This window comes from Anarrhichthys ocellatus, unplaced genomic scaffold (assembly GCF_004355925.1).
Source record: "Anarrhichthys ocellatus isolate YVR2014 unplaced genomic scaffold, GSC_Weel_1.0 scaffold39, whole genome shotgun sequence".
In the NCBI taxonomy this organism is placed as follows: Eukaryota; Metazoa; Chordata; class Actinopteri; order Perciformes; family Anarhichadidae; genus Anarrhichthys; species Anarrhichthys ocellatus.
Window position 1 is genome coordinate 3,293,367 of NW_022280069.1, and position 25,780 is coordinate 3,319,146.

The 25,780-nt window shown below is 42.7% G+C and overlaps 1 protein-coding gene across 2 annotated transcripts in view; it reads right to left on the reverse strand.

Moving 5' to 3' along the window:
- The window catches only part of mcl1b (MCL1 apoptosis regulator, BCL2 family member b), a 31,470-nt gene extending 7,806 nt beyond the window's left edge, over positions 1–23,664 (reverse strand). The window contains exons 1-3 of one of the 2 annotated variants that reach the window (XM_031867393.1): positions 23,002–23,664; positions 22,511–22,761; positions 22,247–22,359 (exon numbers count right to left, since the gene is read on the reverse strand). In XM_031867393.1, coding sequence (XP_031723253.1) covers positions 22,247–22,359; positions 22,511–22,761; positions 23,002–23,491 — 854 coding nt within the window. In that variant the 5' untranslated portion in view covers positions 23,492–23,664. Of the gene's footprint in view, positions 1–20,848; positions 22,360–22,510; positions 22,762–23,001 lie in introns of those variants that run through there. The other variant, XM_031867394.1, reaches the window with a different exon arrangement.
- Between the last annotated feature and the right edge of the window lie 2,116 nt (positions 23,665–25,780).

Here is a 25,780-nt window from a genome sequence, read left to right on the forward strand (position 1 = left end):
ACACACACACACACACACACACACACACACACACACACCATCCTGTTTACCCAAAACAAAAGGAAAATTGGAAAAACCGACGCCTGGGTGACTCTAATAAAAAAGAGCAGGTTGGATCTTGACTTGAGAGGCGCTAACGGCAGTTGCATATCCAGCAGCTGCCAGGTTCGGCTTTCAATTGTCTTTTTTTAGGGCAGCGCTTCAAGTCTACCTTGCTATTCACAGCAGGGACAAAGGCCAAGGCTGAAAAGCTTTAATGAATTGCAACCAAAGTAAAAGCTCTTGCTATTCCTGTTTCTCGGTCGAGGCCTCGAATAGCCTCCAAACAAACATACAATCTCCCTTCTACATGGTTCACACCCTATTGGTGGAGTTATATTAGTACCCGATGTTCCCAGGCTCTCTGGAAGTCTGCCCAGTCTCTTCCTCCGTCCTAATCATCATTCCGCAAATTCCTCCCAAACAGACACAAACCGCCCCGCTCTCTGCACTTTATCTCAGAAGAGCTGCAGCTCGCTTGAGAGAAGCGCTGTGCAGAAGGGCAGCGAGAAAAAGATCAAATGGGAGCAATGAGAGAGGGAGCTGTGGGCTGACGGGCGTTTTACAGGTATACAACTTTGCCAAAGACAAGCCTGCTCTTGTGAGTTGGTCTTTGAGACGCACCACAGGGTAAATTTAATTTAGGAGGAAGCAAACACAGTCGGCTGATAGACGAGCTGGGGGGGACAGAGGGCGAGCAAACAGATGACTGCCTCGTCAAGGCACACTATAAACGACATCAAGGCCTGGCAGTTTACAGGTCGGCATGAATGTGGTACAAAGTTTCTGCTGCCATGGCAATGATGAGCGTGACAATGTGGAGGAAAGGTCAGAAAACAGGAGGGCGGACAATAACGGGGAAGTTAAATTCATTCATTCTCGTTCATGAAAGGAGAACACAGAGCCAGCAGGAACCAGGGGAGAGGAATGAAACTCGCTCAGACAAATGGAACATTAAGACCTGAACCAGCAGAGAAGGTGGACCGCACAGCTGATTGAAACCGTCATTCAGTCATGAGGTCACTTCCTGTTTAAAGGGTGTCCGGCTGCGTGATCCGGCCGGATGCTCCATAGTCGGCTAATCTTAACTGGGAACAAAGTTCAATGACACCGGCATCAGACCACATGACCCACAGCACAAGATTGAGGAATTTGAATTACTTTGTGACTTTCTCACATGGTCACCACCTGACTCACTCTAAACCAGATGGGACAAAGGGGACATGAGTTGGCCTTTAAAAATGGCACTTTAACAAAACAAACCCAGCTTGAACTAAATGTTCTCACTCCCAACTCGTCAAACAAACCGCAGCTTGGTCAGTGTCCTTAAGTATGTTTGTTACGTAACTAATGGAACAAAATGAGGGTAAAATAATTCAACAGTGACTTGGTTTCACACGGGACACGAGCAGCTGTCTTCTGAGTGAAAGTCTTGTTTTTTTTTGACCCGTCTGGTCTCCAACCCCCCCCGCGGACGCTCTCGCTCTTTATACTACGTCAGTCGCTCTGACTGGTTAGCTCAAATGACTATGAAGAACATTTTTCAGTATAACAGTTAGAAACGGTTAATGTAGATTACAATGGCAACACTGTAGAAATACAGTATATTACTGTCAGAAGTCATTTACAGTAGTCACTATAGACAGTTTACTGTAATTTAACAGGGAAATTTTAACGTGAATAAATCAGTTTGTTTTAAAAGTTACATATTAGTTAGTATTAGCAGTAGTTTGTTTGAACTCGTGTTGCTGCTGTTGGAAATAAACATTTCTGATCATAACTCTGCTCTACGTGAAGATACTAAAACTACATTTTCGTGAGACATTTTTAAGTCTAAAGGGGTTGGAGTGTATCGTGTTGCAAAGCCTAATTTGGGGTGGAATATCACCAAAACACAGCCGCTCTTATCAGCACGGCCAAAGACTGAAACTTCTGTAGGAGTGACATGAAAACATGAAACCCGAGCGATGTTTCTTTAAGAGCGTGGGCGAGCGTAGTGAAAGAATGTGGGGAGACGGCCAAACGCTGCCTCAAATTTTCTAAACAGAGACGTGTATTTCCCCCGTCCACAGACTCCAGCGTCAGGGCCTTTTAATTAAGTCAGATGTGTGTGTGTGTGTGTGTGTAGGAGGCAAAGGTTGGCAAGTATTTAACTCAAAACACCGAAGGTGTGAGGTTTTATTTGAAGGTAAAGCAGGGAACATTCTTTCTGTGGGGGCTGATGAAGCACAGACTTACAGGAAAGCCGTCAGAAAGAAAAACATGCTTATCTGGATGTGACCTGAGGCCATGACGAGGAAAAGACAAACTTCAGAAAACCTGAACACGTAAAGAAACAAGTTATGTTCAGTAAACAAACCATACGTGTAGGTTATCAGCCCGAGGCGCTCGCCTCATACTCGAGACATCATTTGGATGCAGACTGACATCAGATCAGTGTGAACCATCCAGCCACAACACGACCTGCACATTCCAGACGGAGAAAACGTGCTCAAACGATGCGATTGCATTCCTGGAACATTCAGTCATGTGCAAGAAAATTATTGCTTTTCCATGATTTTGCAACCAAAGGCGTTGGTTTCTGAGCAGAATCTCAGAACGCTGCCTCCATCATCCCCACTCTATCGGGCAACAAGCCTTCGATAAAGACACAGCAGCAAACCAGAGCATGATCAAGAGAAAAACACAAGCGCAAAGTGAAACAACACTGCTGCTGCTCTCTGTATGTGCTGCGGAGCCTCTTCAGGGTCCAGTGAAGGGCTCTCTGCATTCCTTCACGCTAAGCTCTTGTTTTTCTGGACTCACGGGGTCTGGGGGGGGGTGGACATTAAGCGAAGCCTGGAAACGCCTCGGATCACTGAGCTAGTGCAGCGCGGCCCATGCGCACTTCGTAGCCCCCCCCCCCCCCCCCACATGCATGTGACACAGACACCTGAGGTTTATCAACACACCTGCGGGGGCCAGCTTGCTCTGATGTGCTGCCTCCTAAAATATTTCAGGCTTTCAGCAGGGGAGGAAGATACCTGCATCAAATGTTTGCCGTCTTTGGGTTTAGGACTGTTCCAATAAAGAATAATTCAAAATATAGTTGACAGAAGTTTGTTGTCTCTGATGATACATCATTTAAAAGTTGATGGGATGGGTTTAGCTCTCTGCAGTACAACAAACACAACTCATTTAAGCTGTGTACAATAAACAAAGACACGGGGAGGAAATAGGAAACGAGATAAACAAGAATAGATGTCTGGTTACATTGGTGAGTAAAGATTGAGGAGTCTGGGGACATAAAGCTTCTCCTTCACCCCAAGTGGGTGTCCTTGATCGGTCGGACGGATCGGCCTCAGAGAGGACACTCGCGTCTATTATTAATCGGTGTTTCATGTCATCACACGGGAGTGTCGTCTCCTTCCCGTCCGTCTCACGCCTCTCGTGTTTCAGCGCCGCAAACTCGATGCAGTTTCAGTCGACACCTATTTTCTCAAGACAAACTATCCCAACCTGGGTGTTTTGTTTGGGAGGCCATGGGGGCCTTGTTGGATCACACGGAAGATAAGGGAACACATGAGTAAATAGTAGATGTGGATGCAGCTCCTTTTCATTTCTGATGTTTAAAAATCAATTAGGAATTGATCTCTGAAGAGAAAACATCAGAGGAAGGCTATGCACCGTTGGATTTGATTGGTCTGAAGATACGAGGCACTAGTTCAGCTCACGGTAATAATATTTGCACAGTAAAATTAGCTGATGTCAACGAGACTGTGATGACTATTCCCAACATTAATACCTGCATGGATCCGTGAGATCCATTAAGAGAAGAGAGATGCTGTCAAGTTACTGGAGGAAAAATCTAAAAAACTCCCAAAACTGACAGACTTTGAAGAGAGGAACATACAATTACCTTTATCTCAGCTATAAAGGATAATTCTGGTTTATTAGAACTTGAGTCTGATGTACTTTTGGCCATTGTGTGCTTCAATAATAAAACGATTGTACAAAACAATGAAACCTTCAGACAGGTTTCAAACAAACCACCAGGTCAGCCAGACTTCGTCAGAAGAGAGAACAAAAGGTGAACTGTATTATCACCCGAACCATTCGTCACAGTTCACCACGGACGCACTAAGAGAGGGACACCGCGGTTCAGATGTGTGCTCTGTTACACCAAGACATTTTTCAGACAGACTTCCTGGTTCATCTTTGACCTGTCCTACTTGCTGTAGTCGTAGGCAAACAGTTTTCTGAGTTGTGGGGGAAAAATATATTTGCGTCTTTAAATATATTTGTGTAAAATCAATCAAATCCATAATTTGTAATGTGTATATTCACATTCATACTGTGATATTGGCCTGTATTATTCTCACATGTTATTCACGTCACTGAGACAGGGATTAGCTCGATATCAATTGTGCCAATTCTCAGTTTTACCTCGAAATAAATAGATTTAGATCAAACAAATAGTTTACGACCTCGTCTGATCTTTAGTTTCCTGTTCAGTCTGACTGGCGAGTATATAATTATTAAAACCGATAGAAACGATGTTCAAATCCACAAAACTACAGACCCACGACATGATAAACAGGATTGTTTCACCTTCACTCACAACAGGTCTCAGCTCCAGATTGTTCACCAATATGAAAGCAGAAAGAAAAGCGGTGATCAACAACCTTCAGTGTGTGTGTGTCGTGGCATTAGTTCAGAGGAACAAAAAAGGCGGCGTGCAGCATGTTCAAGATCAAACACGTGAACAGCCTGCTCTCACAGAGGTCAGATAACTTATCACAGATTTATCAGAGGAATCTGCTCTCAGTCAGCAGATACCGAGGTCGCAGGACAAACCCCTTTATGAGCTACCCGAGAGTGATCAACACGAAGTAAACACATTACATCTGTGGCAGCAGAGGATCTGTAACTCCTCTACGACTAAACAGTGTGTGTGCTCTCAAATATATATATACACATACATATACATATACATACACATACACATACACATACACACACTTGTGTGAAAAAGTGTTTAGCCCCTTCCTGATTTCTTATTTTTTTGCATGCTTGTCACAATTAAATGTTTCAGATCATCAAACAAATTTAAATATTAGACAAAGATAACACAAGTAAACACACAATGCAGTTTTTAAATGGTTTTTATTATTAAGGGGAAAAAAAAAATCCAAACCTACATGGCCCTGTGTGAAAAAGTGATTGCCCCCCCACTGTTAAAACATAAATTAACTGTGGTTTATCACATCTTTGGAAAGCTGAGTTCAATTTCTCTAGCCACACCCAGGCCTGATTACTGCCACACCTGTTCTCAATCAAGAAATCACTTAAATAGGACCTGCCTGACAAAGTGAGGTAGACCAAAAGATCCTCAAAAGCTAGACATCATGCTGCGATCCAAAGAAATTCAGGAACAAATGAGAAACAAAGTAATTAAGATCTATCAGTCTGGAAAAGGTTACAAAGCCATTTCTAAAGCTTTCGGACTCCAGCGAACCACAGTGAGAGCCATTATCCACAAATGGCAAAAACATGGAACAGTGGTGAACCTTCCCAGGAGTGGCCGGCCGACCAAAATTACCCCAAGAGCGCAGCGACGACTCATCCAAGAGTTCACAAAAGACCCCAGAACAACATCCAAAGAACTGCAGGCCTCACTTGCCTCAATTAAGGTCAGTGTTCATGACTCCACCATAAGAAAGAGACTGGGCAAAAATGGCCTGCATGGCAGAGTTCCAAGACGAAAACCACTGCTGAGCAAAAAGAACATAAAGGCTCGTCTCAGTTTTGCCAGAAAACATCTTGATGATCCCCAAGACTTTTGGGAAAATACTCTGTGGACTGACGAGATAAAAATTGAACTTTTTGGAAGGTGTATGTCCCATTACATCTGGCGTAAAAGTAACGGCATTTCAGAAAAGGAACATCATACCAACAGTAAAATATGGTGGTGGTAGTGTGATGGTCTGGGGCTGTTTTGCTGCTTCAGGACCTGGAAGACTTGCTGTGGTAAATGGAACCATGAATTCTGCTGTCTACCAAAAAATCCTGAAGGAGAATGTCCGGCCATCTGTTCGTGACCTCAAGCTGAAGCACACTTGGGTTCTGCAGCAGGACAATGATCCAAAACACACCAGCAAGTCCACCTCTGAATGGCTTAAGAAAAACAAAATGAAGACTTTGGAGTGGCCTAGTCAAAGTCCCGACCTGAATCCGATTGAGATGCTGTGGCATGACCTTAAAAAGGTGGTTCATGCTCGAAAACCCTCCAATGTGGCTGAATTACAACAATTCTGCAAAGATGAGTGGGCCAAAATTCCTCTACAGCGCTGTAAAAGACTCATTGCCAGTTATCGCAAACGCTTGATTGCAGTTGTTGCTGCCAAGGGTGGCCCAACCAGTCATTAGGTTTAGGGGGCAATCACTTTTTCACACAGGGCCATGTAGTTTTGGATTTTTTTACCCTCAATAATAAAAACCTTCATTTAAAAAACTGCATTTTGTGTTTACTTGTGTTATCTTTGTCTAATATTTAAATTTGTTTGATGATCTGAAACATTTAAGTGTGACAAACATGCAAAAAAATAAGAAATCAGGAAGGGGGCAAACACTTTTTCACACAACTGTATATCATTTCCTACAACCCCACAGTCAGGGGTCAAGTGACTGAAGAGTTCCGATGGTCGGGTTTGAACACCTCTTTCTGCTCATAAAACTTTAAAATAGCTGAGCAGAGTTATATCACTGCTTGTGTGATATTCTCTTTGTGTCCTTGAACACACGTGTGTGTGTGTGTGTGTGCGCACAGAGGGACGTGAACAGCACTGTTTACTCACATGCAGTCATGAGTAGGACACAGTTGTTTATAGCACATTTCAGATTATGCACTTTATACTCGACGTCCTCCGTCTGCGTCATTTGTCATTTGCTGAACTTCTTCTGTGGTTCGAGTACAAACAAAGCAAAAACAAAAAAATGTTTGTGTTTCACTGCCGTTTGCGCCATCAAATATAAAATGGAACAAAACCAGCAGGTAGCATTTGTACAATATGTCAACAGCTTTACTCTGTGGCGGTTAATATGTTGGCGGTGAGATAGATCAGAGCAACGGATCCTCGTACGTTTGTACGATATCTAAAAGTCTAAAAGTAAAAAGACTCCTCAGTTTTCATGTTTTCCTACGAAAGTCTAGTAACGTGTCAATTTACACTCCTAACATGCATACAGTCTCTTTAAAATAAACAACCGAGTTAGGTTTAGGAAACAAAACTACTTCTTTAGGTTTAAAGAGGATTGTGGTTTGGGTTAAAATACAGAACTGGGGTTACTTAAGTACGAAAGGTACGTGACAAATAAATCAACGTTGACTTCTCCTTTCAAACGGTCTCTTGAGTGAAAGAACTACCTCCCACCACCCTGTGGGATTTTTTGCGGTCTTTGCACTTCCTGGTTCATGATTACATACAAACTGACTGACATCTATAAGGTATTGATTTCCGTAGGTATACCTACGGACGCTGTGTGAGAACAGGCTGATGATTGACAGCACTCATTTCCGTTTAGTTAATATGGAGCTGGAGCCAGGTCATGGTTAGCTTAGCTAGGCTGCAATAGTTGGCTCTGTCCAAAGATCCAAAATCCACCTAACAGCACTTCTGCAGCAAACTAACGCATATCTCTGAAGTGTAAAAATGACCACTGGTTGCCCGTCAACCTCATAGGGACAAGAAAACTACACAAAGTCACAGAAGTAGTCCCTCGTACAAACAACTTGTTTTACTGTAAAGATGAGACAAGTCAAGGATAACGTACAGGGAGCCGGCACATTCTTCTACTTTGGACAGAGCCAGGCTAGCAGTTTCACCCTGTTTCCAGTATTTATGCTAAGCTAACCGTCCCTTGCTCCAGCTTCATATTTAGCCCAGACATGAGTGGTATCCATCTTCTCATCTAACTCAACAAGAGAGCGAATTAGCATACTTTCCAAAACACCATTCATTTAAGCTCCTGTTTTTGTGAAAACCAAAAATAAAAAAAACTTGACATGTGACGGGTCATGTGACGTCAGTCGCCACTGGTTCGAGAGCGTTGCCAAAATCCTCAAAGGCTCCTCTACCGCGTTGGTATGAATGAAAAACAGTCCAAACACAGTAATGTTGATTTTAAACTCGATGTTCAGGACAGAATCGGTAAATAACACTCCTCTGGTCAGCAGATGAACACTTGTGGTTTTGTGAAAAGCTTTCATTTATACCGAGCAAATGAGGTGTAAACGCACCGCAGGTCACCGTTTAAGCAAGCTGTCGCCGAAAATGCAAAGAGCAGCTCCTGCACAAACAAACCGGTATCAGATGACACGCTGACCGGCCCACGGCAAACACCCTGCACACAAACATATACGCACATTTCATTCTGCGGGACACCGGATAGCAGCTCAGTGTTCTGAGCTGTGACTTTTATCATTGTTCACAAAGTACACACAAGACTTAGAAAGGTCAGCTGCTTCTCATGGGAAGTAAACGCCGACATGTGACATCTGTGCTTGTGCGACAAGCCAATCCACTGGTCGATCTGTTTTTCATGCCTGATAAACAATGTAAACAGCTTTACAGGACTTTATACAGACGCAACCTCCGGTTCTGCTCCTCTGGTTGTATAGAAGTCTATGAGAAAATGACTCTACTTCTCTCTTGATTTATTACCTCAGTAAACATGAGTTTATGGTCTCAATCTCTAGTGTCAAGTCTTCTTCAATACAGCATGATGTTCATTTAGTACATTATGGTCCATTTAGAGTCAAACAGACCATAAAGCAGGGGATGCTTTAGGGCGGGGCTTACTGTGATTGACAGGTCTCTACGTCACTCCTCAGTCCAAATATGGTCACTTCTGGTCACCATATTTAGACATGCAACGGCCAGATAGAAAAACATGCAACGGCCGTAATCCAAGATGACGATGGCAAAAACTCCACGTTTTATAACGGCAGTCCACAAACCAATGGGTGACGCCACGATGACAAACCCTAATCTGAGAAGCATGCCAATGGTCAAATGAGTTAACTGATACTGATCCGTCATAATTGCTTTACATCCACTCAACATGATACTCCCATCACCCACGCAGGCGTTTCTCAGGGAGTTTGATCCCACACTCAGCACTATTGATCTGACTTACAGCCCCGATGAGCTTTCGCTTCATTTAGAAGAAAAAAAAAAAAATTCACGAATCAGATTTAATGGTTTACTTTTAATACCATGTTTGGCCCCGGGGGAAGTGCGCAGCAGTCATTTCACACCCAATGTCTTTTAATGCTAATTCACAGTTAATCCTGTTTACAGAGGATAAATAAACTTCCATCTTTGTACAGTTTCTTCTATTCATTTGTCCCGACAATGTTTATAAGGGTGCGGAAATTCAGCATTATGAATGATTAACTCTTTTTTATTCAGTTAAAATGTCCCACAGTTAACCAATAAAAACATAATGTTGTTAACGCTCATTTTATTGTGAAGGTGTTATCAATGCAGGAGGTAACAGAGTCCTTCAGTGTTTACTTGATCAACTGTGATGACATAGATAACTTTTTAATAACTAGAAGTTTAGATGCATGCAGGGGTTTAAAGGATACGATTCATTCTCGTTGTAGTCTCACATAAGCAGCCGAGCACTGACATTTGTAGAAGACGTTTCTCAAACAGGAGTAGAAAGTGCATTTGTTGGGGACTATTTTCAGTGGCGGATTGATACACATTTTGTGCGCTATAGTATTTCCAGCATCAGGAAAAAAGTTACACCTCAGTTTTCGTGCGTCAATTTCTACTCGTTACATGAATACAGTATTTTTAAAATAAGCTTCCGTTCTTCACAGGAAACCACTTAGTTCGAAAAAGATGGTGAAATACTTTGTGGTTCGGGTAAAATAATCTACGGAAGTGGCGTTACTGAAGTATGAAGTGCGAATTGATTCGAGGGATATCAACAAACTACAGCGTATTACCTTTCGTATATCGTAACAGAGCAGCCTGATTGAGTGTGAATGGAGCTTTAGCTGCAGACCAATAAACATCAGGCTTTGGCTCCAGGTGATACTTGTTAGTGGGACACGTTCATTGATGGTTGTGTTCTTTTCATGACATTTGTCGACAATAAGAAAAACAAAAAAGTATCCGTAGCTTCGTCCTTTGAAACGTTGTTCAAACATGAACCCTGGGTGTTGATGGACACCGGTTCCTAAACTGCTAAACCTCTCAGCTGGTTTAAAGGAACTTTGATTGAATTCTAGGAGGATTAAAACTGTGGATTAAGCCAAAGTACAAAATATCGCAAATATTTATACAAGCATATTTAAATAATATTTAAAGCATTCACGGCAGAATTTGAGTGGATTATTTTGATAAAATAGCATTTTCCGTTAATGACAGTGAGCAACCTTTTTCTTTGTCTCTGTGAAATGACTGACTAACAACACGGGGATCAACACTTTAACCAAACAGCTTTCTTTCTGGTAATATGAGGGCAGCAGGCGGGAGCTGGCAGGCCTCTTTGTGTCTTTGGTTATCAGCTGAGCGGTTATTTTGTCTGTGCTGTAATCCCCCCCTATCGTCATCATGGGAGAGGATGAAAGATTTCAGCCCTGACCCAAATTCACAGAAAGGCCTTGAGAGACAAAACAATAGTAAAGCTCACAGAAAAGCCCCTAATTGTGTATTTTCATAAAAGGTTTGTAGGTGCGCTCTGTGGCATGCAGCAGGGGAACCACGCGCTGACAACAATAACTTCATCTGCTGAGTAAAACATTTACCAGAGTCTGGACAATGCCTCGCATTCTGACAGGACGGCATTTTCCTGGTGTGCAGATTCACATCTCATTCCACTTCTAATGTACAGTCCGTGCTGCTAAAGCTCAGCGAAGGTACTCTGGATATGATAATTGGTGTTTTGGAAAGTACCTAAAAGCTGTTTGAAGTTCAGAGAAAGCGGTGGATTTGATATCCTTTCCTCCAGGCTGGTGGATTTATCATCTACTCATCCCATCTGTAAATATAACTAGAAGAAACTACACCTTTATAAGGAGATGAGACAGTTGTTTGGGAACAGTGCCTGAAAGAAATGAGGGAAAACCACAATCTCAACTGGAGGAGCTACATCTCTCCTCACAGAATAAACACTGTGGAAACATTGGAGGGTGAAAACTAGCCTCCGTCCAATAAAACAGCTTCTTAAGCAACATTTGTTTTTCCCCCTGAAACTCACTGAAAATGCCCAGAAGCATTCGGGGGGGGGGGGTTTTGGGGACAAATGTATAACAAGACTTGTGGCTCCAGGGGGAGTTTGGCAGAATCTGATAAACTAACCTCAACTGATCAAATCTCAATCTCTGATTGAATTCATGCCGGTCAAGCTGCATTGTGGGTAATGTAGGTATTGTCTTTGACAAGATGGAGGAAAGTGTTTAATAAAGACAAAAAAAAGACAGCATGTCTGATTCTGAAAATCAAAAGGACTCAACCAGAAGGAAACCGCTTCACATAGCGGAGAGTCATTCGTTTCAGATTACAATAAAGAACATTGCTTGCTTGGTGGAGCTGTAATGAAAGCCGAGACATAATTAGATTTTGTTTGCATTGCTGTCAGATTTCCAAAACTCTGAATTAATGCGGTCTGATCACACTCCAGCCAAAACCATATGCTAAATACAAACAATATAAAGGGATTGAGAGAACAATAACAACGCACGCACGCAAAGGGTTTTCTTTCCCAGGCTCTGTTCTGTCAGGAAGCAAATATGTCTGGCTGTGATCCCATGAAATGTAATCACATCTAATACCAAAAAACTTCAGAACGGATTATTAAGTCTTTTGTTTACCAAGATTGATGTCCTTGTGGTTCGTAAGTGTACCTAAAAAGAAACGCATGAACAAATCTCTGGTTTGGATCAAAGGAAGGAGCGATCACGCCACATGACGGAGGATTGAAATGTCTCTGATGCTGGTTGACAACAGAATCATTTCACTGGAAATAAGAACATTCTGTATCTTCAAGGTCTACATGTGACAGTGATTGCTCAGGTTAACGAGATCAAGCTAATCTTTAAACAGAATTTCTCCCGCTTAGATGTGATGAAGCAGTAGAGCCAACATTCTAATGACCAGACGTCAGCAACGTACATTTACGAGTTAAATGAAAAGATTCTGCTTCGAGACTTCACCTAAATATTTGTTCCTATACCAGATGTATGGAGGCGGTTGAGCTGTGTTGGAGACTCTTGTTTCGATTTGAACACAACCCCACACACTTCTTCCGAGACTGTGGGAAAGCCAAATAAAGAAACAATGAAAATATTTGATCCTAGTCCTGTTAAATACACCTAATTTTGGGTTGTCTGAGTTTAGGCTTAAAACGGGCTTAGAAAGTAGTTTCTTTGTTTTAGTTCCCAAATCCATGGTGCGGAAAACTCCCCAAATTCCTTCCAAAGTAAAAAAACAAGGAAAATAATTGGTGTTGTTCAGAGCGCTGCAATCAGTGTGAAAACGGTAAGAAATGGGGAAAAACACTCAAACTGTGGACGGGGAAACAGAGAGCTGCCACTATTTCAGTTGTACGCTAACATACCACAGATGTTTTTTTCCATTTCATTGGCCAGAACAAAAATTCATTCCATAGATAAAAGGTAACTTCCTGCAGCGGAAACAGGTTTTCCAGGCACTGAGACCAAAAACAGCCCTGTGTTGACAACGCAGGGGGCTCAGTGACAACGGCTACGCTAACATGCACCAAATATTGTTTTTTTTTGCCCCTTATTGCGAAAAAAACAATATTCCTCTAATATTTCCATTTACATGCAGCCGTGCGTTAACGTAGAAACAGCAGGAGTCGCTTGTGCCATTTTGCGTCAAGTTTTTTATCTAAGTTTTCTACAGGTGGAGGACTCGGACCGCGTGAACTCAGCCTCCCTCTTTCATTCCTTCAAACACCTTCTGGAAAAGGTCGGTGTTGTGATATTTGAGCATATAGTCAATGACATCTGATCCAGGAAGTCCACTTTGAATGTGAAGGCTTATCTGATGCCCAAACCCTGACCAGCAATGACTACCACAGCACCTTGCCGGATGACATTACATTCCCAATTCGCCAACGAACTGGCCCCATTTTTCACGCAGGACAAAGTCTAGCTTGGTGTGATCATGGTCATATTTTCCACATTGTAGGCATCATTAGGATACAAGTCATCATGTTGGTCCCGCCTTCAACACTGCCATCTGCCTCACAACCTAAAAAGCTGTGGTTTTGCTTGAGTAGTGACTTTTCATCTCAAGCGCTGGGAGATGCACTCACGTGATTCATTTCCAGAAGGTTCTGTGTTCATTTTTTGCTGACCGAGTGCTGATCCCAGCTTCGGATGAGGGTAGAACAGAGTGTGTGTGTGGGGGGGGGGGGTAATTATCCTGCTGGCAATGAGGTCATCCCTTGAACTTCTCTAAGAGTCATCCTCCAGCTGAAACAAGGATTTCAACACAGTCATCCATTCAGCCATCGCAAAAAAAAAAGAAAACATGTGATCCTGAGATGCATGACTCCACGTCCGCCATGGCAGAAATCGGTCATATGCATTGTTCTCAGCCACATGCTTCGCCAGAGGACCACACAAACACATGACCAACAGCAGCCCAGTTTTAATTTTAAAACAATGCCCCCCCCCCTCAGCTTGGTCAACCACTGAGCTCTACAGATTGTTGTGTGGAATGTTGCGAGGCTGCCGACGTCAACCAACCACCATCAATGCTCAGCAAACACAAAGGTGAGGACGGGCGGGGGGGACGAGCTGTAACAGACACTGACCGTTTGACCCTCCAACCCACCTGAGGGTTCGTCCAGACATAACAACATCACACCTTGGAGCTCTGAGTTCAAACATGCCCGGGCCTGTCACGGGTTGACCCAGAATTAGCAGGAGTCAATGGAAAGAGGCACGATGCTTCTGCAAACACGACGCAGGAGGCCCCACAGCCAATGCATCTTCTGTCACAGTTCATACGGGTTCAGACGCTAAAAAAAGGAAATGGGTGACCTACATCTCAGATGTTTGTCCCCCAGTTTCATAGCTCCATAACAACCGTATCGCCGATAAAAAGAAACGAGGCAAAAAGGTTGAAATCAGCATCTCTGCTTTGGTCTTTTTATGAAGATTGTACGAGTCACTTGGTGCGTTTACAGGTGCACAAGAAACTCGTTTACTGGGAGAAGTGATGAAGGCAGGAGATCAGAGACTATTTACTGGCACTACAAAAACCTGCTTACTGTCAAACATGTGGTTACAAGCAGCTGGTCAGGAATCAGATTTGATCCAAACCACATTTTTAAACTTAAGCAGGCATACTGTAGGTGTGACGGGGCTTCAGCTTTAAAAGTTCGGATCTTTTGCATTTTTATCTTTTGGGTCGGAGTGTTTGAGAGAACAAGTGTAGTTGGAGTACAGCTTCTTTATAGAGCACATGTGTTTACATGTTGCAACCAGTCTGCTGTTCAACTTACGTAGACTTTATCATGTATCTTGTGTGCACTGTCCACTTTGCTGCTGTGAACCTGTAAATTTCCCCACTGCTGGACTAATAAAGGATTATCTCATCTTTAGACTTTATTATATAGGACGGATGCACATCTGTTGACACACATCCTGTCTCCTACAAAACTACGTTCCCTTCCAACTAAACTGCTCTCTCAATGACGTTTTGGGGGAAACCAGGCGGCAACCTCCAGTTCTGCTGAGTGAAGCCGATGCAGGTGTGTTAAAACTTGCATTCTATCTACTGACCAGCAGAGGGCACCTCTGGTTGCAAAAGAAAAGTCTAATTGTATGAAAGTCTATGAGAAAATGACTCTACTTCTCTCTTGATTTATTACCTCAGTAAACATTGTAAACATGAGTTTATGGTCTCAATCTCTAGTTTCATGTCTTCTTCAATACAGCATGATGTTCATTTAGTACATTATGGTCCATTTAGAGTCATAGACCATAAAGCAGGGGATGCTTTAGGGCGGGACTACCTTGTGATTGACAGGTCTCTACCAGAGACGTATACAGCATCTCTACGTCAATCCTCAGTCCAAATATGGTCACTTCTGTTTATCTGTTGCGAAAAGCCAAGATGGCGAAAGCAAAATTGCCGAACTCAAGATTTCATAACATCAGTCCACAAACCAATGAGTGACGTCACGATGAACACGTCCAATTCTCATATACAGTCTGTGGGTGGAACATGTTTTCTCCTGAATTACAGTCGCAGTTTTGAACAGTTTGAAACATATGGTAACGTTGCACATCGAAACAAAACAGCTACAAAACCACTGGGCTAGGTTTAGTAAACAAAAAACACATGATTTAGCTTAAAATGAAATTAAACCAAAACAAAAATGCAACAAAAGTACTCTGTTCACACGGGTCATGACCAACGATCCACTGGGTGACGGCTAACGCCGCCCTCCTCCATATTCTGCAGACGTGTTTGAAACTTATTTGTGATACGACAAACGCAAAACCTAATCCACGACAAAATAAGTTTCCCTTGAGACGTAATTAACGAAGCCGTTTTGTTTCATGGAGGTGTCATTTTTGGGAGACAGAGCTGCACACTGCTGTCACGTTTAGAAACGTTCAAGAAATCGGGTTCCCGGAAGTGACAATGCAGAAAATACGTGTATATCTGTCACCTTTACATTTAACAAAATGGCTCTCCTCTTGTTTTCCTGTAAATAAAAGGATTTGCACTCTTTTCATTGTGCACTTTTGAGTCTATGCAAAGAAATTCACAGTCAATTTATCGTATTTTAAACTGGATTAAGAAGGAGGAAGAATGAAGAGGGAAACCACTGGCATGTTTAGTCTTGATCATGGGGTGAAGATAGCTGAATGTGTGCCAGTGTACACTCCCAAGGCTTTATTATTTCAACAAATGTCCTACTTCCTTCCCGTCTATAATAAGCTGTGCATTTTGCTGGGAACATCTCTCCCCTTCCAGACAGAACACCAGCTTTGTTACAAACTGTTCCCTCTGTGAAACAAAGCCTCCAGTGACCTGATGCAGGGTCAGCAACCCGCTTCGAGTACACCGTGTTCTCGCACAGAGAGCAGACTGCGACGACAGAGCTGCCGTCTCAGAACAGAACAGACTGGAGGGAATCGGCAACGCGCTCATGAAAACTCACATCACAAGTAATGGAGACAAAAAGAAACTAATGCTTTAAGTTAAAGCTAATTCAGAAAACATTTTCAGCAATTTGACAAACATGCTCAGCATTTAGAAAGAAAGCAAATAGAGAAAACACAATGAAACACAGAAAAGCTCTGCGAGTAGCAGACGAAACAGTTTGAGAGGAAAGTGATGCACACGGCCGGGTCCAGTTATTGATGTCAGCTATCCGTCAGTGGTGTTGAGCTCAAATTAAAGTCTTCTTTTGGTTTATTTTAACAAAGTGACCCTTTGATTCAGATGTTATTGTAGATATCTGCTGTTTAACTAGCGTTAGCCTTTTGCTTATTATTAAGTTGCCAATTAAAAAACAAAAAGGAACAAAATGCACAATTACTTATGCAACAGGCGAACGTCATGTTAGCTGGCAATAATGCCAACAGTAACTGTCAAACCCTGCAATAGGGGACAAGCAAGTTAAACTGTTGGTACGAGTTTTACTGACATGACTGATAAAATGAAATCAATCACTTTGCTTCAAGGAGGAACTTTCATTTTGTGTTGATTTTGGCGGTCCCTGTGGACAGAAGCGGTAGTGTTTCGGACCACCAGAGTCCCTTTATAAAACCTCTCATTTTATTCAACAGCCAATCCTCTCGCTGATGTTCATGTTTACTCATTGGTCATATGGAGGCATGAGCATTAAATTGAGACGGTTTCAGAAGCGGTTAAAAGTTCCTGACAGTAAATAACTTGTCATGAGCCAACAATGAAGTAACGCCAGGGACCGAGGTTAGCATATAATATAATCTTCTGCTGCCCGTTCTTACATTACAGATGATTGCAATCATATCTGAATCATGTGAGCACAATGGTAAAATTAATCAAAAATACTTAGCGAATTTTCCAACATTGTTAATGGATAGCCAACTTCAATAACTTCATAATCCACAAACATGACAAAAACAAGTCACAGCAATGCGTGTCTCTTCTTAGTCGTCTGTGCTACATCTAGCGTGTTTACTCGTGTTTTGGCCGTCTGCACACGTTTTCTAAATTTCAGCTCCTCAACGCCACCGTATTTTTAGCTAAGAATCACAAGCTTCTCTGCTTGCTAGATTTTTGATGTTTTTACACAAGCTTTAAGGTAAATACCGCTAACAGGTTGGTGAGGAGTGTGTCGGCCTATGCTGGCTGTTGTTGCACTTGATCTACTAGATCAGGCTCACAGCACTCTGTAATCCTTCATGGATGGTTATTTTCCTCCTGCAGCGACAAAGACGATGGGCAGCCTGCAGGTCAGAGCTGCCAACGCGGATAAGCCGTCTATTAATACTGCATTGTGGTCAACAGTCAAAGAATAAAGTTTCAAAAGACGGGATGACTCAGCTCAGACGAGAACACGACATCACCCAGTAGGATTAAATTGGATATGTGATAAGTATCCACACACCACAAGTTCAGAGTTCAGACATGCGGCGCTGATGAATGAGAGCCCTTTGACCTGTGATATCTCACTATTTAAAGCTAGTCCTCTACTTCCGCATCCCATAACTCCATACTGTTCAACATTCACCAGCTCATTCATGCAAAGCAATGGCAGACATTTGTATGAACACCTTTGGGCTAATGGACATTACCAGGACCAACGAAGACTGTCTGCTTTACATCAAACCGGATTAAACAGAACGCCGACGTCCATTTATAGAGAATTGCAGGAATGAGTAGAGGGCTTGTGTGTAATTCAAAAATAGCTGATATAACAGGGAACTACGTGAGTGCAGGGTTTGTTTTAGAGAGATGACATATGCAAAAATTAGGCTTTTTGCATAAAGTCTGATGGATGCGATGCCCGCGTTTCCAGGGAAAAAGCTTCTCGCAGAGAGGAAGTGGCGGTTTTTAACGCCCGTAATTGCAGAATAAAAATAGTTTTATAAGAAATGAGTTGGCGAAAAAAGTACGCAAACTTCCTACTCGAACTTCAGGACAAAAGTCAAGGGAAGAAGTGTGGACTACACCCAGTGTACTCTGGGAAGTGTAGTGCAGAAGCACCATAACAGGAGCTACATATTATGCAAATCCCTGAGAACATTCACTTGACATGTTACGCTCAGTCACCTGACAGAGGAGAGAGTTGAGCGGACACCCTCGGGGTGCTCTGCACATGAATTGTAGATTAAAACAGCGCAGCAAAGCCCGGAGGGTAAGATGTCGTTAAAGACGACAAGCAGGGTGTGAGATTAACACCCTCAAACATTTGCTCTGTCTTGTAACCGCATGCCTCGGCGACTATTCATTCCCCTTATTGACGCTTTCTGACAGTTAAGCATTCACAATGACATAACGCCATTCACATACTGTGTCATGTTTCAGTAGGTTTGGGACAGCAGACCGTGGTGCTAATACACCTGAGGGGACGCACCTTAACCCCCCTCCCCAATAATACTACTACATGGTGAAGACATCTGCGCTAGCTAACGTTAGCGGTTAGCTGGCGGTGGGCGTCACAGTTCTGCTTGGCTAACAGCTAACGTTAACGGAGGTTGCATTGAATGTTATTATGATGCGTTTAAGCTCTAATCAGTAAAAATGTGTTTTTATTTTTTAGTCTGAGCATTTGAAATGTTTTTGGAGAAGATTACCAACCCTGCCTTTAAAATAAAAATATATGAATATTTCCTAATGATTTGAAGTATGTTTTTAATGCAAATAACTACTAATGTTGATAATTACAAAGTACAGTAAGATATGGTGTACAGAAGCCTCCCAACCCCAAACAATAATACTGCCCCTGAAGCGACAATGTATTTTTAAACACTGGAATCAACCGTTCATGTCATGAGTTTTGTGAAATATATATTGCACATTTAACGACATCAGGTCTGAAGTCTTTCCTTCATTAGTGTATAGATTTTAACAGTGGCGGATAAAACAGCCGGGCTGCAGACATAAATAGTGTCTTGCAGTGAATAAAGCTCATTTCAGACCTTTACAAGTTTAGCTCTCTTTCAGAGAAGCAGCTCTAGTAACATCTGGATGTTGCAGGACTTGTTCAGTCTGTGTACTTGTATTTTGTTGACATGGCCTGTAAGCACTTACTGAAGTTTCTAATTTAACAAACTTGTTTCCTTTTTACGCCGCTTCACTTCAAACCGCAGCATATTCGGCTAACCTATCTCTGCATCTCGGGACCAGAATTCAGAGTATTCGCAGCTTCTAACCAGTAACTCTGCAGCTGAGTGCTCCTGTTAAAGATAAACTTGTGAGTCAGCTGACTTCCCAGAAACAAGTTGCTTTTTTTAAAAATGGGGCGGGCTGTTGCTACGGGGAAGTGGAGAGGCCTTCAACCAATTCTACCGTTGGCTGTTCCTCAAAGCTCAAGTTACAAACTGCCGCGGACTGGTTTATGTGGAAAGGAAGAAAACGGAGAAATGAGGCCTGATGAAATGGGCTTTATATCACTGTGAAACTAACTTTAAGTTTCACAGTTTCACAAAAGTGTCGATAAAACAGACTTCCCTGTTGGAGCCACCAGAAAGCCCACATCCCCCAAACATGTCTGCAAGGAACCACTAAGTTCCTTTAAAAATCAAAAACGGAATTCAAGTTAATGCACAGAAACTTTAAAAAGGTCATGTGAGCAGAGCAGGTTTAGTGCAGACTAGTACTTGGTATCCTCTGGGTTGGGCAGCTGCGATATGAATACAATCAATACCCCCTACAGTACTCAAATGTTAGGTATGTGTAAACAATAGCTTCAAAACCACTCCTTAAACTATCCCATGACAGGAATGTGTTCACCTTTCTACCAGCCTTCCTCTACAGCGCTGAAACACAGCCAAATAATACCAACATTCTAGAGGAGCTCTGTAGTTTTCTCAAAGGAACAATGTTGCCAACAACTTCATCATTGTTGTTGGGTTTTTTTTGTGCTGTGAAAGATAACTTGGCATCTCACCATAGTTGAGAACGCCTAAACATCTACTGTGAACCACAACAGTTTCATTTTCAGTATGACTAGAATACTGAGGCCTAAAAATGAAGACCGTTTAAGTGGTTTGCAAATTTATAACAATTTGGATGCTATTTTTAAAGGCATGCTCTCTATCCAGATATTAAGCAACATTAAGGCTTTATCTTTCTAAGTAAAGGAGAGGATAATGCACGCACACACACACACACACACACACACACACACACGGGCCGTTCAAAGACTGTGCGCTTTGCATATTCAGCCCCAAGACACTGCTTCGTTTTTCTGCACCCCCCAATCCACTGGTGTATGGTGCAACCCGCTCTGTGCTATTGCCTCAGCCTCAATTCCCCCACTGCGGAGCAGCCCGTTCTTCACAATGAACCGTGCAGAGGGGTAACCACGGCGGCGGGCTAACATTAGCCGCAGGAGAGGACACGGGGAGGTCCGCCGTGGATCGTCACCATGGAGAGGCTCTACTCCACTTCCACATAAGACCTCGATGAGCGCCGTGTTTGTCCTGTAACCTGACACAACGGGAGGATCTGAACAAACAAGGGCGCAGCCTCACTTTATCACCAAGGATCCCCCCCGCTTCAGGTTCGACCATCTGCACTTAGGTTTCAAGATGACATTTAGACGAGAATAAGTGCAAAAACATTATTTATTCCTAGTTTAAATGTTACAAGCGTCAGTACACCAGAGCAGAAAGGAACTATAGTCTACAGCCACATCAGAGCTGCAAGAGGATCAAAGAGGAAATGGCTGTTATTTTGCATCAGGGGCACTAAACCAAACCCAAACAAACACATATTTGTTTAACGATGATATATCCTAACCAAATACATATATGCTTAAGTCATCAGTTTCTAGGGAGGTTTAGAGCTTTCCAACCCAGGAAGTAGACAGTGTTATGCAACTTTCAGGATGTTGTGAACTGTTTTTTACCCCAGTTTCACAGTCTAGCTGGTGCATTCAGCTGTCGCACACCAGCTCTTTGCAGATAACACACCACCATTGCAACTCTGCTCAGGCTGCATCCGCCTCATCGAATTTCTAGGAAACGACAGCTATCGCTCTGACTCTGGTCGTGGTGTGACTAAACATCAAAAGGCTCTCATGTGCTGAGGCGTTAGAGTGAGAGCTGTATTTCAGCACTGTATTTCAGCACAATAAACCCGGTGTGAGTGTAGATGTATCCCGTCTTCACAGTAAGACAGTTTTCAAAGGTCAAGTCATGTAAAGTTTATTTTCTCAACCTATACAGATGTGTTAGCTTACAACCAGATCTGTGCTAATAATCATTGACTGCTTTCCTCCCAAACTATGGTCAGCTTCGTGCACTTGATGAGCACAATCTGTGTCTTCCCCGACTCGCAGTCCGTGTTCATTTTCTTCCAACAGACTCACACTTTCCAGGCTGCTGCTCAGCCAAAGAGTCCTGCATGTGGTTGCTTCTCGTCTCCAAACATTTTCATAACAAGGAAGTAGAGCTACACCCAAATGCAAATCCCTGAGGTGCCCTTACAAAGGATCCAGGGGTAATGAATGGGCTCTATGGAAATGGCCTTCATTACATGGACAAATGCAGCTTTCCCTTCCTGCTTTGGCCTTGGGCTTACTTACAAAACACCATCACAACCGGGGAGCTATGATATAATCATGAACAAACTGGTAAACATAATGGAGGTGACAATTAAGCAAAAATCAGGTCAACTGACTGCCCCTTACTGTTGGTTTTTAATTTGCATATACACATTTTTACACATATTAGAAAAAATAAATTTCTCTGCAATTTAAATAATCCCTAATTGTTTTGAAAGTTGGCTGTTGTGGGCAAAAGTCCGTCCATTTTTCTGTTAACAGCCAAAAGTATGAACTTATTTTTTTTCGGCTGGGGGTGGCAGGGAGCCAGAGACAAGACGACAGGAACTGCTCATCAGCAGTTTGTGTCCATCAAAGTCCAATTTCAAAGCGGAGGAAAGGTGATCAAAAGAAGGCATCCACCATGTGAAAGTAAGTCTCTGAGTGTCCAAAGATTCACCTGATCAACAGGGCCAGTGTCGCCCCAATACCAGCAAATCCAGCCACGGCCATGAGCGTGTTCCTCACAGTGGACTCTGGGTCTGCTACTCGAAAGAACTCGACAAATCCATCCTGGAACCAAAGGATTAAATATAGACATATTAGACGGGAATCCGAGTGTGACAAAACACGTTCACTAGTCATGCAGTTGCACAATGAGAGCAGTTGTGCAAGGAGTGACTCTGTCCCCCTTTACATCATTCAGCCATTAGTCATGACTCACCCAGGCATTGTTTTTGACCAGCCAGTCCCTCTGGTCAGACAGCAGGTACGTGGAGATCTCTTGCCCCACCAGCTCCACACAGTTCCCCCGGCCCTTCTCCTTCAGGTACTGACACACCACGGCCCCGAAGGCCACCAGGCTGGCAATACGGCCCCAGTTTGTGGTTCCGTCTGCAAACAGGCTCTTGGCTACCAATCTGACAAAACTGGTATCGTCACTTCTATCGTCCAATGACAATTTGTTGATCATGCCTAAAAAAGGACAAAAAAAATGAACGTTTGAGGGTCAGAAATCCGTTTTGTTGGTACATTTAAAGCAACATTATGTGAGGCTATTCACTCAATCTACTTCCAGTGTAATTAGTCATAACTGATGGATTTAATTAAACTGTAAAAGTAGAGTAAATGGCTAAAAACACAATAATTAAAAAGGCTATGAGCAGCCATCAGTGACTTAACGTCCACACACACTTCTTGTCACTACTCCCTTACCGTTGAATGCATATCTGTGTTTCTCCAAAACGTCCTCTACGACTCTTTTCATTGTTTTTAGTTCTCTGCCTTCATTCCACTGAGATTTCGAAAGTCCAGTAAATTCTTCCAGGAAGCGGCTAATGAGTTGCCTCGTGTCGTTCTCCAGAACCGCAGAATAACCAGAGACGTCGTGTTCGTCTCCGTCTGCATCCGGGGTACACGGCAGCGAGTCGTCGTCGATGCCCTGGCTGTCTTCCCGGAGCGCTTTCGCCGTCGCGTAGTCCATACCCAGGAGCATCTTGGGCCGTTTCGGCGTGTCGTTGGAGGACCCCACCACGTTACCGTTACTGTGAGAGTCTTTCCCCGAGCCCATGGCTATCTGCGGGGTTGACTCTCCTGAGCCGTAGCGCATGGCTCCCTCCGCGACTCCATTTTGAGGTTGAATAAAACAGCTCATGACTCCAGTCACGTTAAACGCGGCTCGTTTCGTAGTCGGAATTATATTCATTGGGGATTATCTTGGAAGTTACGCTTGTATTTACGTTAAAAAAAGAAATTAGGTGCGATAGTGAAACGCTGCTAGCCTGTGTCCAAAATAAAAAATGAGCCAGCCTTTTAAATCTATTGCGTTCAGTGAGTCTCCATGGCGGAAGTGAGCCTCCGTGGAGTCGCCTCAAGTAGTATCAGTAGTGAGTGGGTGCGCCAGTACGCGGCTGCGTCACCGCTTTACGTCACCCAAAAACACCCAACGGCTTTCCAAACGGTTTTGTCTTTTCGTTTGTTTTAAAATAAAATATGAAGAAAATAAAGAAGTATTTTTGTAATTTTGTCCAATTTTTTCCATGACATCAAAATTGAAAATATGCAGACCAAGGAGTCATTACCGGAAACGATGCCCAAATAAGGCCTGTATAATATATTCTATACAATATATATTATATATAAATAAGGCCTAATAATAATATATTTAAAGATAATTACAATATTAGAAGCTATAAAAACATTTTTTTTTTTAGACTGTGACATTGCATTTTAGAAAGACTTTATCTAAGTGAAGTTGTGTTATCCAGCAGTTCCGGTGGCTTAAGTCCTTTGATCTGTTTACATTTCATAAATGACATTCCAAACTCTGACACTGATATTAGACTGATAAAGAAAAATAAAGGCTGTAGGCTGCACTGACGTGTAATTTAGATATAGTCATAACCTTTATATATCACATGAGGGTTTATTGATACATTTCCTTAAGTTGAAGGCCGACAGACTTCCTGTCATCACAGTCTGTGAGACATTTTAACCTTTGGTTCTACTAAAATATTCCATGTAACGTCAGGAATGATGGAAAAAGACAGAACTCCATCGCTGACAAATAAACGATTGTGCTTCCCCCTGGTGGACAGAGGGAGGTAGTTCTCCTTTCAGCATGTAGTAGGCCCCCAACTAACACACAACATCAACAAAAACAACAAGGAAATCGTATTAATGTAAAAGTTTATTTCAAATACTGACAAAAATCCTCTCACCTACTCCCACACAACTGAAACATTCCAAGTACACCGGTACTTTCTGAAGTCTTAAAATCATTCCTGTGTTCTCCAGTCATCCTCTTTTATCATGTAAACCCTTTTGTTGTTTTTTCCTGGAAGCAAGGGTGCCTCTGATTTCCCTGCAGTTACCTTGGGCCAGGATGAAATATACTAATTATGCAGTAAGAGAACACAAGGAAAAAATGTTTAAAAAAATAAACAATTACTTGCAAAAACAACAAGAAAAGGGATCAGGTAAAAGCAGCACAAAAGTACTTCAGAGCACACGGCCTGTCATTTCTTTATACATTCTGGCACATGAACGAGAGACACCCTGTGTGTTGGGTTAGAAACATACCCTCCATTTCCTCTCGTTGAACCGCTCTGTGCAAAGCCAAACATCAAGTAGCATTCAAGAACTCCTGTCCGCTGTTGTTTTCGTAGAACATGTTATTTATTCACCCATTTTCTTTGAAGCAATCTCTACTTAAGGATAAAACTGAAACACAATATGATGCCAGATGATCTGTTTTTGTCACTGAAAGTGTTTCTGGCTCTGTCCAGACCGACAGATGGATTAAATGCAACAATGCACCTTTAAAATGTAGCCGTTACATCGAGGTTTAGTCTCGACTGAATCAACTTTGCCACAAGAGCTTTATAGGACGCTGAAACAGAGACGCTCAGGGAGTCGGACTGGTAGAACCAAGAGGACAGGTGTTCTTTACAGGGTACCGTCGCTTAGATTTGTCTTTGACTGAAATCAGCAGCATTTACACATATTTTCATATGATACAGATTCACATAGCCTCTGTGAGTCACTGAGACAGAGCAGAAGAAGTGTCAAACGGAAAGGAGAGAGGAACCATAGAATCAAAGAATAGCTCGTGCTATGAGAGAGAGAAAAGCAGGAACAACACAACTAAATAAATCCCTTCCTGTTGAAAGTCTATTTACAAATGGCTAGAACAGAGAAGAAGCAGTGCATTCATACATACAGGTCCGTTCTCTTTCTCCCACTGTCTCAATGAATAAAAAAAAAAAGAAAAAAGAAGTGCGGTTGAGAATGCGATGGTCACCGAGCCTACACGGTGGAGAGGGTGCGTGTTCTGAAGGTTTCCCTGAAGCAGTATTATACCAGGAGGCTGATTCTCAGCGAGCGCCGGCATCCCTGTGTGTGTGTGTGTGTGTGTATGTGTGTGGAGGGCGCCCGTTCAAAGTTTCAGAGGTTGAACCACATTAACAGGTGGGATAAGAGCCCCCCCCCCCCC